The sequence below is a fragment of the Petromyzon marinus genome, chromosome 6 (assembly GCF_048934315.1).
Source record: "Petromyzon marinus isolate PM22_M1 ecotype Great Lakes invasive population chromosome 6, UKy_Petmar_22M1.pri1.0, whole genome shotgun sequence".
Classification (NCBI taxonomy): domain Eukaryota; kingdom Metazoa; phylum Chordata; class Hyperoartia; order Petromyzontiformes; family Petromyzontidae; genus Petromyzon; species Petromyzon marinus.
In genome coordinates this window covers 5,721,412-5,735,076 of record NC_133672.1, presented here as the reverse complement: position 1 = coordinate 5,735,076, position 13,665 = coordinate 5,721,412, and the positions used below count along the sequence as shown (strand labels likewise).

Genomic DNA, 13,665 nt, shown 5'->3' with positions numbered 1-13,665 from the left:
GTCAGAGCAACTGCGCCATAACCCAAGAGGCCTGGGTTCGATTCCTGCCCATGCGCAATGTCAATCTCATCGTTTGTATCGGAACGAGTAGCCAGTGCGGCGGGCGAACGTGCCCGATGCCAGCGACACGTCTTCCCCCTAGCGTGCCTCGTCAGCCTCTCAGTAGGTGCCCTTCCAACAGCACTTGCGCCAACAGGGTCTGCGTGTCTGAGCGGAGACGTGCGTCCGTCCGCATCCGTTTCTCGCTGCAGTCATTCCTCTACCTGGCCTGGTACATGACCATGTCGGGGCTGGGACACTACAACAACTTTTTCTTCGCCGCCCATCTCTTGGACATCGCCATGGGCTTCAAGACCCTGCGCACGATCCTTTCGTCCGTCACACACAACGGCAAGCAGGTGAGACACGTGGCGCTCTCTGATGACAGGTTGAGGTGAAATGAATTCAGCTAATTCAAACGAGGCAACACTTACACGTTTTCCGCATCGGGTCATCGTGTCGCGTTCACAAAAGCGACGCCGCGAAAATCTTACCCGAGATAATTGTTCACTCGGTGGGGTGGGGGATTAAGTGACCCACACGGCCATGTAATAAAAGCCTTCTGTAATTGAATAATTGAAGCCCTTTGTCAATCCACTGCAGGATTAAGGCCTCCCCATTGCCGGGTCACTTGGAGGTTTGTTTGTTTGTTTTACCTTTTGCCTCAAGCGAAAATGTGCAATGAGGCCCTCTCCATTGTATGCTTCCTGAAAAACGTTGTGCTCAGTTCTGTTGGCTCCCCTTCTTCAATTCAGTTACAAGGCCAACATGGATGCCAGATTAATGAATGAAGCAACGAACGAACGAACGAATGAATGAATGAACAAACGAATGTGTTTGTGTGTGGGGCCCTGTCGGGAGCAGCTGGTGCTGACGGTGGGGCTCCTGGCCGTGGTCGTGTACCTCTACACCGTCGTGGCTTTCAACTTCTTCCGCAAGTTCTACAACAAGAGCGAGGATGAGGACGTTCCCGACATGAAGTGTAACGACATGCTCACCGTGAGTCGCCGCCGCCACCGAGGATTGCGTCCCGCTCGGCTGAGCGAGGAGGGGGGGGCGGGGGGGACAGCGCATTAGGGGGTCAGGAAGATGGACATTGCACCGGATTTAAAACTACTTGGTGGAGGGGGGGGGGGTATCTGAGAAGGTAGGCGACTGAGCTCCGTAATTACTTGTGATCGCTGAGCCAGAACCTATGGAGATCAAAAACCGGATGTTGGCGACCTCTCAGGATACCTTGTTCTCAAGGGCAGTTGAGCTACTTATCTCGGTGTGGCCACAAACGACTTCGTGCAAAAAAAACCACAAAGAGCTACTTCTTTTTTTTCACATAATTTAGCCCAGCCCAGTATATACGGTTAAAATGTATAAATATATATCGTATAATAGCGGGCAACTCGTTGAGTTTTCAATAATTCCTCCTGCTCCCAGCACACACCCATCCCCAAATGGTGTACGATTTTGAAATTGTGCATTTGTCCGGCTATTGTAAATGGCAGAGTGGATAAGCAGCACCAGGGTTGATAGACCAATTTATTTGCAGCTCCGCTGAGTTAAAGTCTGCTGGGATAGAAAATGAACCGGGAATGATAGCAGTGGGTGGCGTGACATTTAAAAGTAATGTCCACTCGGGGGCATTACACTTGCCACAGTGAATAATTTTGCCTCGATGTATCTGTCTACCCTGCAACTGATTACGTCAACACTTTGTCTCCAATTTATCTCTCATTGCCGGGGGCAACGAGAGTGGGTGGCAGCGAGAGGAGGGTGGTGGCTCGGGGTTGTTGGAGTGGGGGGGGGGGTGCGTTCTGTGATAACGCGTTGACCAACGATTTCAGCCGAGGGAACTCTCCAGGCAGGCTGAGGAAAAAGGAGAGTCGCGCGGAAGGGTGAAGGGGAAAAGAGTAAGCGGGTGTAAGAGTGGAACGCTCGAGCTGAGAAGAGCAGTCGAGGAACGATTCATGTGGTGAAGCAAGATTTAACCTGCGTCCTTCAGTACGGAGTCAACACAAGTGAAGGTGCATTAATTAGGAACTGGAGTGTGCGCTCGCACAGTGTCATAAAGAATAGGAGATCTATGCCAAGATGTTGTGTGTAACAAAGCCTTTATGACCGTTGCAATAATGATATTAACGGTGAACTGTGAAAATTCTAGATTTGAAGCTTTCGTGACTGCAAGGATTCATACTCTTTGGTTTTATTCGGTAAAGTCACGTAGGTAAAATAAAGTAAAACAATTAAATCACGACGTTTCGGAGGCAACACAAGCTTCCGTCTTCAGGTGGAACAGTCACAGCAGAATATCTGTGTCAAGTGCGCTTGACACAGATGTTCTGCTGTGCGCTTGACACAGATGTTCTGCTGTGCGCTTGACACAGATATTCTGCTGTGACTGTTCCACCTGAAGACGGAAGCTTGTGTTGCCTCCGAAACGTCGTGATTTAATTGTTTTATTTTATCTTACCTACGTGACTTTACCGAATAAAACTGTGAAAATGTTCAGATATGTTCTCCGTTATAATAACAGCGTAAAGATGTTCGTGCAATGTCTTTCAAAGAGTTGCTGCAGGTAGAATGCTTGAATCACTGTCGAACAGCGATAAGTTCCTTGGCTGGTGTTAATGAAATTAGTTCCACCGCTGAATGGGAAGTAAACAGTGGTCAATTCCGTATGGCGGAGACTGGCCCATGCAATGGGAATGTGGAATTTCCATAATTATTTCAGGTCGGTCAGCAGATGATGAGACCTGTCACATTGCTCATTCGAGCATGGGCACAACACTGCCTTTGAGTGTCGGTCTCTATAATAAGAGAAAGATGTAGTGCATAGCGCATACACCTGAGTGGCTGTGCCGTTTAAGATGATGTACTGCTGTAATGAGGTAAACGCGCCTCTCCTACTTGCCGTGATAAGATAATGGCATCAAGATTGGCCGTTTTAATTCGCGCCGTTTATTTCAGCTGCTAAGGGCTCACATTGAGCCAATCAGCTTTGTGTTGCGAGAACGTCCACAGACCTACACCATGGGGCAGTTACAGAACATAGGGAGGGAATTAGCAATCGAACTAACAAGAACGGAAAGCTATTTTATTTACACGAAACCCACGCCAGAAATGACTGCCGACAGAATAGACAATAAATAGGGCTTAAATACAAATCGGAAACGCTGTAAAAAAATCCATCGCAGATCTATGTAAATATAAACTGTGTATGCAGCCTCAGACATTATGGGGCTTGGTTACAGCAATCACAGTTGTGGCAGAAGTGATCCTGCTTCATGGCCTTAACACGCATGGCTAAAGAAGGTATCTTTGGAATATTAAGATTGGTTTTGAGGACATTCCTACAAGTGGGTGCTGCGCAAGAGAAGGCATTGGAACCAGTCTGAGTTCTTAATCTAAACGCTTATAAAACTATAGATTTTACCAGGTAAGGCCCACTGAGCCACAGTGAGGGAAAAAAAGTATTTTATCCCCTGCTGATTTTGTACATTTGCCCACTGACAAAGAAATGATCAGTCTATAATTTTAATGGTAGGTTTATTTGAACAGTAAGAGACAGAATAACAACAAGAAAATCCAGAAAAACGCATGTCAAAAATGTTATAAATTGATTTGCATTTTAATGAGGGAAATAAGTATTTGACCCCCTCTCAATCAGAAAGATTTCTGGCTCCCAGGTGTCTTTTATACAGGTAACGAGCTGAGATTAGGAGCACACTCTTAAAGGGAGTGCTCCTAATCTCAGCTTGTTACCTGTATAAAAGACATCTGTCCACAGAAGCAATCAATCAATCAGATTCCAAGACCAAAGAGCTCTCTAAGGATGTCAGGGACAAGATTGTAGACCTACACAAGGCTGGAATGGGCTACAAGACCATTGCCAAGCAGCTTGGTGAGAAGGTGACAACAGTTGGTGTGATTATTCGCAAATGGAAGAAACACAAAAGAACTGTCAATCTACCTCGGCCTGGGGCTCCATGCAAGATCTCACCTCGTGGAGTTGCAATGATCATGAGAACGGTGAGGAATCAGCCCAGAACTACACGGGAGGATCTTGTCAATGATCTCATGGCAGCTGGGACCATAGTCACCAAGAAAACAATTGGTAACACACTACGCCGTGAAGAACTGAAATCCTGCAGCGCTCGCAAGGTCCCCCTGCTCAAGAAAGCACATATACATGCCCGTCAGAAGTTTGCCAATGAACATCTGAATGATTCAGAGGACAACTGGGTGAAAGTGTTGTGGTCAGATTAGACCAAAATGGAGCTCTATGGCATCAACTTAACTCGACGTGTTTGGAGGAGGAGGAATGCTGCCTATGACCCCAAGAACACCATCCCCACCGTCAAACATGGAGGTGGAAACATTATGCTTTGGGGGTGTTTTTCTGCTAAGGGGACAGGACAACTTCACCGCATCAAAGGGACGATGGACGGGGTCATGTACCGTCAAATCTTGGGTGAGAACCTCCTTCCCTCAGCCAGGGCATTGAAAATGGGTCGTGGATGGGAATTCCAGCATGACAATGGCCCAAAACACACGGCCAAGGCAACAAAGGAGTGGCTCAAGAAGAAGTACATTAAGGTCCTGGAGTGGCCTAGTCAGTCTCCAGACCTTAATCCCATAGAAAATCTGTGGAGGGAGCTGAAGGTTCGAGTTGCCAAACGTCAGCCTCGAAACCTTAATGACTTGGAGAAGATCTGCAAAGAGGAGTGGGACAAAATCCCTCCTGAGATGTGTGCAAACCTGGTGGCCAACTACAAGAAACGTCTGACCTCTGTGATTGCCAACAAGGGTTTTGCCACCAAGTACTAAGTCATGTTTTGCAGAGGAGTCAAATACTTATTTCCCTCATTAAAATGCAAATCAATTTATAACATTTTTGACATGCATTTTTCTGGATTTTGTTGTTGTTATTCTGTCTCTCACCGTTCAAATAAACCTACCATTAAAATTATAGACTGATCATTTATTTGTCAGTGGGCAAAAGTTCAAAATCAGCAGGGGATCAAATACTTTTTTCCCTCACTGTACATAACTCCAGCGAGGAGAGATTGGTGACTTACACTCGGAGACTTCACGACGACCGCTTCTTGGCCCCAACGGCTTCTCACGCGGGCACTGCGCTTGCAATCATTACGAGACTTGGCATTTCAAGTCTCATTCTCCGTACAGCAATCATTATTGAACTGCGGGCTGCCCATAAAGGTATCATCCGTTATGAAATATTTAAATTGGACAGCATTGTTTGACCTGCGTTGTCGACGACGTATTCCTTTCTTGCAGTATAATTTAATAAGTCTATTGTTGTAAAACCCAGCTTGAACTGCTGTAATAATAGTTATTTTATGTTCTAATGGGTCATAACTTTTACGGGCACCATGCACTTGGTGCATTAACACACACGGTCTTTAAAAATATGCAAGTGTATAAGAGAGATAAATCTCAGTTTAACACGTAGGCTTTCGCGACCAATATTATTCATAATAAAGGTTTTTAGGTTAGATCGCGTCAGTATAGATGTGTCGTAACCCTCCACCACCCGACATGGCCAATAAGTAAGAGATTTGTCACGTAAACAAAATGCCAAATAGTTGCTACTTCAGCCGACTGGTGGATTTACACATCAGTTGTAAATGTTGTGGATTTACTCTCCAACACACTGGTGGGTTGAAGTAGTAACTATTTGGCGTTTTGTTTAGGTGACAAATCCCTTACTAATTAGGTGCGTCGGGTGGTGGAGGGTTACGACACATTCATAGTTACGCAATCTAACCCAAACATCTTTATTATTATGGAGAGAGAATTGTGTGCCTTTAAATTGTTTTCATTCTGCCTGTTGCCTTTCCTATGCTTTAATTTTAAGTGTGTGCATATTCACGTAATTTACATTTTTTACATTTGTAACACAAATATACACAAGAGACTAAAATGTATTTACAAGGACCATAAATAAACTGGCCGTGCATTTCTCTATAAAAAAAATTATTCCACGGAACAACGTATTTCTAATGTTCACTTATGTAGCATTACATGTTTCCATATAATTGCTTTTTTATGTGTTACCAAGGGAATTAAGATAGAGCAAAAGTGTTGGGTTTTTTTTAAACGGCACAGTATTTTTTTATTATCAACCATCAAAATGCTTTATAAAATAGTTATTTTTTCTGGCATTGGCTTTTGTGTTTAACATTTGCAGGCTGGCAAACAATCAAATCCACCAGGGCCTAATCTCAGCAAATCCACCGCTTTTCCCGCTTCCCAACTAAGCCGTAGAAATCCCTGCTTTCTGCCTGCACGCCTCCGACTGACAGAGCCCCTTGATTAGGCCAAGTCGGCACGCTAATGTAATCAACCTGACCTTAAAGCCACTAATGTAGTCAAAATGATGTCACTCTTTTAACTGTCGTCTGAAAGGGTGTCCTTCTGTGACTAAGGGCCGCCACAGTAAGGTGAGTGTAGATTGTGAGTTCGTGGAGGGCGATCAAATTTAATGGTTCCGCGCAAGTTGGTTTCTTGTGGTTATTGCTTCTCACTACTGGACAGGCTCATTCAGGTCCTCAGATAGGGTGCCCACAAGTACTGGTTTTCCCACGATGTCCTTTTTTTAGGGAATTATTCTGCGAAATTTGTAAGTCTCCCCAGAAATGTAAAATTCCTGTCTTTTTGTCAGTTGCCATTGTAGTTCTCCCCTCTGCCGGTATTGTGAGATATTCTTCCCGCGACATGTTGGTTTTTTTGGTACCTCTTAGGTCACTACCCTACCCAATGGAGGCTTATGTAGGCCTGACTCACAACAGCCAGTGTTGCACCTCCTCCTTCCCGCGTGTATTTCGAGCCTCTTTTTCACGACTTGCGCAGATAAACAAATAACTCCTTTGCTCAAAGTTAGCAAGAATACTACCATATTTCACAATTTTTCTGTCAAAACAACAAAGAGTGTTTTCAAGAATTACCTCAGGATCTTAAAACGTATTTTAAGAAATGTACAAATAATTAGAACATTTATTTCGTGGCACGTACTTTTATCTTCTCTGTACGAGTCACATTGATTGCACAAGTCGAGTTGCTCTAACTGTGTTTGTGCAAAAGACTTGACAGATGGCCTCTGACTTGGCAAGGAAACTTTATCAAGAATGCGTGATATTCATTCGGGCTATGTATTGCGAGGGTGGTCACGTTGAAACCCATGCCAATGGGAATCACCCACAGATTGATGAATTCAGCAATGTTTATTTTATAAATTTACAAACCCCCATTTTTTTTACATGTTGTTTTTATATATATAAAAACTGTACTTTGATCTATAACAACAATTTTACAGTTCGCTCGCGACTCTGTTGCTTCTTAAAATTGGTGGGAAACAGTTAAGTGGTCCAGAAAGAGCAGTGCCAGACATTGATGGAATTCCTTCTCGGTGACACGTGCGTGAGTTGGGCTCTCACTGAGGTTATTTTTATTTACTGTTTTTTTTTCTTTTTTTTTCATATATATATTTTTTACAATGCAATAGTTTTAATTCAGTTTACTTAGCTTGAGACATGCAGGTGCGAGGTTAATTGTTACACCACAGGACCGTGAGAGACACCCCGACGGCTTGTGGAGAGACCTTCAACCCCGCTGCGGATTTATAATGTCTGCTGCTGCTGATGATGATGACGATGGAGACAACGATATAATGTCAAATAACACTGCTCACATCTTCCTGCTCCCACCTCACACCACTTGCAGTGCTACATCTTCCACATGTACGTGGGCGTGCGGGCGGGCGGTGGGATTGGCGATGAGATCGAGGACCCGGCCGGGGACCCCTACGAGCTGTGGCGCATGGTCTTCGACATCACCTTCTTCTTTTTCGTTATCGTCATCCTCCTCGCCATCATCCAGGGTGAGCCGTCCACCACAGACACCAGCAAACCGGGTGAGGGTGGGCAGGGAGGGGGCGGGGGGGGGGTGCTTCCACTTTCTTTCCAGATACAGTAAAACCTTGGATTGAGAGCATAATTCGTTCCGGAAACGTGTTTGTTATCCAAAGCACTCGTATATCAAAGCACTCGTATATCAGTTGTGATCACGTGACTCTCGGCAAAGCGTATACGTACTGCTCGTATTGCAAGACCTCGCTCGTTTATCAAATTAATATTTATTTAAAAATTTAGCTCGTCTTGCAAAACACAAGGTTTTACTGTAATCATGTGCCCTTAGTCCCAAGTCAAATCAAATTGGTGTCTCCTCATTGCTCAGATGAGTGAATGAGTGACGCTTATCTCCACTTGGTGGCCCGCTGGTGGCCCTCAATTTCCCATTCCCACAGTGGACTCTTAAGTCTCTGTATAGAACTTATCAGAGTGTGGTACTCACTTTGTTTACCCCAGACGGATGATGAACCGAGTTGACCCCTGAACGGGATTTGAACTTGTGACCTTCCAATCGTGATTCAAGCATGTTAACCACAGTGCCATTATTCCTTAAATAATTAAAATCCATTTCGAACAGCTGCGGATGAAAGTGTCCTCTAGCAATCCAGAGCCCTCACAGCTCTGTAATGAACAGGAGAAGTGGTGGTGCAAGTGGTGGTTGGCGCACTGTGCAATGAACCTGGCACAGTTTGATTCCCGGGCACAGCTTTTCTCGGTCGATAAGGGCATCCTACAACCAGTTCGTACCAGTTGGGAGCCGCAAAGGGACCGCCACATGCTTGTGCACCGTGTGGACCTAGAGGCCGAGTGTGACGCCTCTTGGGTACAGGTTTCGAGTTGCAGTTTGAGAATAAAACGTGAACCGACCTGAACGAAGTCTCCAATTCCACCGTTGTGCGCGTGCCGACATCCGGCTCCGCTGGCATACACTATCTCTAAAACGATTAAATGTGCAGCGACCAAACTGGATACAGAGCGTCCATTCTTCCACCCAGGACCACACAATAACACGAAGATAATTTTTCAAAACAATGCTTATTTTTAGAACATGCTAAACAACTTAGCATGATTTATCCTTGAGTGTTTTTGTGCGTGCTAATTAGGAGTCTTGTGTTGTGTGCTTAATGTATTGGGACGGTTTTCTAAAATATATAAATTTGAGAGGTTTAATCCAGTCATCAGAAACTTAAGTCTATGCAGACAATTACAGGAAGTGATTTGTGAGGGGCAATTTAAATTTTCTCACACTTTCCAATTTTTTGCGGCTTAATATAGCGCATACCAATGTTAACCCTTTAGCCTTAAAATGAAACATTCCATTTGAATGTAAGTACAGTACATTTGTAAATCCAGTAAATGTAAGCGTTTTTTAAACGATATATAGAGGTTCTTTGATTTTATTTAAACTAATGAGAATAATTATTAATTTAATTCATGAACATGTTCGTCTGGTCAAGGCTTGTAAAAAAATATACATTTTCTGATGTGGATAGTGCACCATTGCAAGAGCACATGAAATATTGCAATAAATCGAATTGGCAGTTGTACAATATAATTAATATAATTATTATAGTCTAAGGCCAAAACGTGCAAAGACGCTGCATGCTCTCTACGGTTGCTCTGCGTGTCTGGCGAGCTTCGCTCGCCCCCAAGCCAGAGATGTCGCTTCACCTGTGACTGACCGTGGCCTCACCTAAAGACTCCCCGTGTCACGCAGTGACTTGAAATTTAACCTCCCGGTGCTAAGTCAGGGTGGTGATGTGGCCCAGCGGTAGCGCGCGTTTACCGTTTGCTGCAGAGGTTCACGGTCCGATGTCCAGTGGCCGCCCTGGCTATTACTGCGCAGTGTGTGTTCGCCGTAAAAACAATGTACGCGCCACGCGCTTCGCAGTGGATGTTAAACGACCCCGTGACGTCGTTTGCAAAGAGTAAGCCTTTGTGCGCCTGTATCGATGGTCCGAATGTGAAAAATGACACGCAAATTACTCGATTGGGATCATACATTGCAATCATCATCACCCCCGACTGTGAAAACTTGGAGGACCCCCCCCCCCTAAAAAGAAAGCATAAAGCTCAGAGAGGCCTTCTTGGGCAAACAAGCGTCAGTTACACGAAAAGTGGCTCCACGTTCCCACAGCTTAAGCCTGTGCCTTCGGAAAACGATCACAAAAAAAAACTAAAGCAAACAACTCATAAAAGGAGACGCCGCTAAGATGCGGCGTGGGATCTTCGACCCCTTCAGAGATGGCAGCTCACTTTGTGAAGTTCGCGCGCGCGTGACGTCTTACGGTGAAACGCACGCTCGGGGGAAAGGACACCGCTTAGACGGGGCCCACCGCACGCGAGTTCGTGTCGAGCATCGGCCCTCGACACCGAGAAATGCGTTTAAAGCCGAAAAACCCCACGCTGCTTGGGGAACACAGCTCACAGATTTTCGCCTTCATTCCCCCCAACACCCCCCACCCACCCCCCCCAACCCCCCCCCCCCCCCCCCCTGTGGATGCATCCTTGAAATGAATGCTCATCACCAAGAACGGTTAATAGCCCTTCAACGTAAACAATGGTGACTCTTTTGTGAAACATGGAACAGAAGGTGAAGCTATTTTCGGTTCTCTCCTGCTCTCCCGCGCTGCTGTCATTTCCACTTCAATCTGGAGGCACTGGAGACACTTCCCCTCCCTTCAGGCGCGTGGGAACAATTTCGCAGTTGCGGGATGGGGAGCAGCCACTGGGGCCCGTGTCAATTAGCCACGGAGGCCCCTTGAAGATTGTTTATGGGGTACGGCGATGGCCTTGATGCACCTGCTCACGGGGTGGGAAAGTTTTCCCCCCCTGCCCTAATTTATGATCCCCTCGTTCCCGTTTCGTCATCGTTGTAGTTAGTCCGTGCGCAGTGGGCAACTCTTCCCAATCGGGTAGAGCACGGGCGCAATAATATTCATTTGCGATTTATTGCAAACACATATTTTTTTATGTACAGCAAAGGGCCCTTTGGTAATTCCACCCCGGAAATTGATCACATTGTCAACTCCTTGTGAACTGACTCCGTGCAACAGCGTAGGTTTTGGGGGGTCGTGTCGTGTCTCTCTCTCTCTCAAGCATTTTTGGCTTATGCCGCGTGTTCCGCCTGGCGTCCAACGTTTCGCTCCACGTGCTGGGAGTTTATTCGTGAACTGAAAATAAATGTTTAAACATCGCAACTCCCAGCACATGGAGTTAAACATCAGGCATCTTGCCGAACAACATGCAGCGCAGTGCAACCTTGTGAAGACACATGGGAACAGCTTGACCGCATGCAAAATTGCGATCGTGCTGACCACTAGCCTATCCAGCAGCCAGATCAAAATCAGAATCTTTATTTATCCTGGAGAAACCTGGTGAGCTATGAAGGTCTTTTTCACAGATGTCTGGTAGAGGTGGGTTCAGAAAGTTACAACAGCAAACAGCACAAAAAGCGATTGCAGTGTAGGAAAGGTAAGCAAATCACCAAAAATGTATCCATAAAAATGTATAACGAATATAAGTACAAATTGTAAAAGTATATCGATCCCCGCCGATGGAAGGGAGATGCCAATGTTTATAAGCCACGTGCCTGCTGTTCCTCCGTCACAGGTCTAATTATCGACGCTTTCGGGGAGCTGAGAGACCAACAGGAGCAGGTCAAGGAGGACATGGAGGTGGGAGTTCAAAGCACATGGCCCCATACACCCAGTCCGCGCTCTGAGGAGCTCACGCACCCGGTCGTTCGCGCTGCGGCTCAAAGAGTTGTTTATTCATGCAGTAGCAAAGATCCTCCTCTTCGAAGTACTCACTTGCATATTATCTTTCATGTTCCATTTTCATAAGGGGATTTGGGTGAGTCGAGAGAGATTGCCGATGTTTTGAATGCGGTGGAAAACATTGCAAAATAAATTTGCCACCAAAAGGAAGAGTTGTTTTCATTCATCATGAACAATTGCTCTCCGTTATTATTTGACTCTTACTTTTAGCATTGCCATTGTTCGCCCATGTTTCCCCATCAAAATTACCACATCCCCTGCATAAACCGTGCCTTAGCATGGAAGTGAATGAACGGCAAAGGCCACGCGGCTTACCTAGCGCTTTAGTTTCCCGCGTCTCTAGCTGCGTCTGCACCCCGCGTTTTCGGCATGCAAATTTATGTTCGTGAGCTTTTGCACTGCAAAAAACTGTACTCATTCGTGCTAATGCAAAATGACCCTACCCCCCCCAATAACAAGAATGTCGTTATCCTTTTCAAGACCAAATGCTTCATCTGCGGGATGGGCAATGACTACTTCGACACGGTGCCGCACGGCTTCGAGACGCACACCCTGCAGGAACACAACCTCGCCAACTACATGTGAGTGGCCGCCTGGATTTTAAAATTTCAATTTCTTGTTTACCCACATTGGAGCGGCCGTTGGACAGGTCTCTTGAAAATGTGTTTATCGGGGTTTTTTTCCAACAACACATTTGGGCTGTGCAAGAGGGCTGAGCGGTAGTGCGTTTGCCAAAAAACTGCTTCATTAGATTCGTGGTTCGAGCCCAGTTGACTGCCCTGGTTAATACTGCGGGTGTATTAACCAACAAAATACACGGCGTGCACAATGAATACGACAAGCATAGTTGTGCCAAATTTTTGTTTTGTAGCCTTTCTGGGACGTCATTATATTTGCATTCCCTCACTCAATCATTTTTGTAATAAAATGTGATGCAAGGGGGGCTTTTTGTGCACGCATTGTATACACTTACCATTTATAGCACAGATCGGTATACAGACTCGACACTGGGTTTTTTTGCCAAACATTCTCCCCAGTTATTAAACACTTTGGCAAATAGCTAACTAACCAACTGTCACCAAACCTTAAACCTTAATGTTTGTTCCACTGAAGCCACAGGAACAAAAATGTACACACAGGCACGGACATATACACAAGATACACACACACATGTTTAAAATGCTTATGTATATTATATGATATTTTACATTCCACAACACGGAGGGGTTGGAAGGCCACAGTCGCAACAGCCCATCCTGCCTTAAGATGCTGACATTAATGGGATCTTCTTGGTTAACTAAGGCTCTGAAAGAGGTCACTTTAAAGCCCGCAGCCTATACACAGCACTGACCCCGGAAGGCTAATGCTGCAGACGGGCACGAATTGGTGCTACATTTAGATGGTATCGCAAACGCACGTTTTATGACCACGTGATAAACCCACATATTGGCTCGACACAAGCACGAGGTTTATTGCTCGATAAACATAAGACAAATGAGAAATGCAATTATATCTTTAACAAGGCGGCTGTAATAAAGTTGGCCACGTGTTACATCACTTTTAAGGGTGGTGGCCACAGTGTCACATGGTGCTGTAAGGAGTTGATCCACTACCACAGAGTGATCCACTGGGTGCCTTCGCAAATTTCTGGGTTTAGCAATCCCGTGGCTTTGGAAACATCCGCGTCGCCAACGCGGCCGAGACTCATTTATTTATGCATTTGTTTAAACAAATATTGAAACAGGCACTCGGACGAAAAGGGCTTCAAAATCAATCACACCTGCAATGAACTAGATTTACGAGGGATCGCATGGGAACCATTTTCAATTTGGGGGGCTCGGGGTGGTGGCGGAGGCAAGTGTCTGTGACGACTTGCTAGCTACTGTTGTTCTTACACCCGTGGTTTCTACGTCAGCTTTCCT

The 13,665-nt window shown here is 45.5% G+C and overlaps 1 protein-coding gene across 13 annotated transcripts in view; it reads left to right on the top strand.

Annotated features, from left to right (window-relative positions):
- Positions 1-13,665, top strand: part of LOC116939631 (ryanodine receptor 2-like) — a 332,153-nt gene that overhangs the window by 310,181 nt on the left and 8,307 nt on the right. For all 13 annotated transcript variants that reach the window (XM_032948287.2, XM_076062962.1, XM_076062947.1 and 10 more), the window contains 5 exons: positions 252-398; positions 904-1,038; positions 7,777-7,933; positions 11,577-11,641; positions 12,224-12,324. In XM_032948287.2, coding sequence (XP_032804178.2) covers positions 252-398; positions 904-1,038; positions 7,777-7,933; positions 11,577-11,641; positions 12,224-12,324 — 605 coding nt within the window. The remainder of the gene's footprint in view (positions 1-251; positions 399-903; positions 1,039-7,776; positions 7,934-11,576; positions 11,642-12,223; positions 12,325-13,665) is intronic.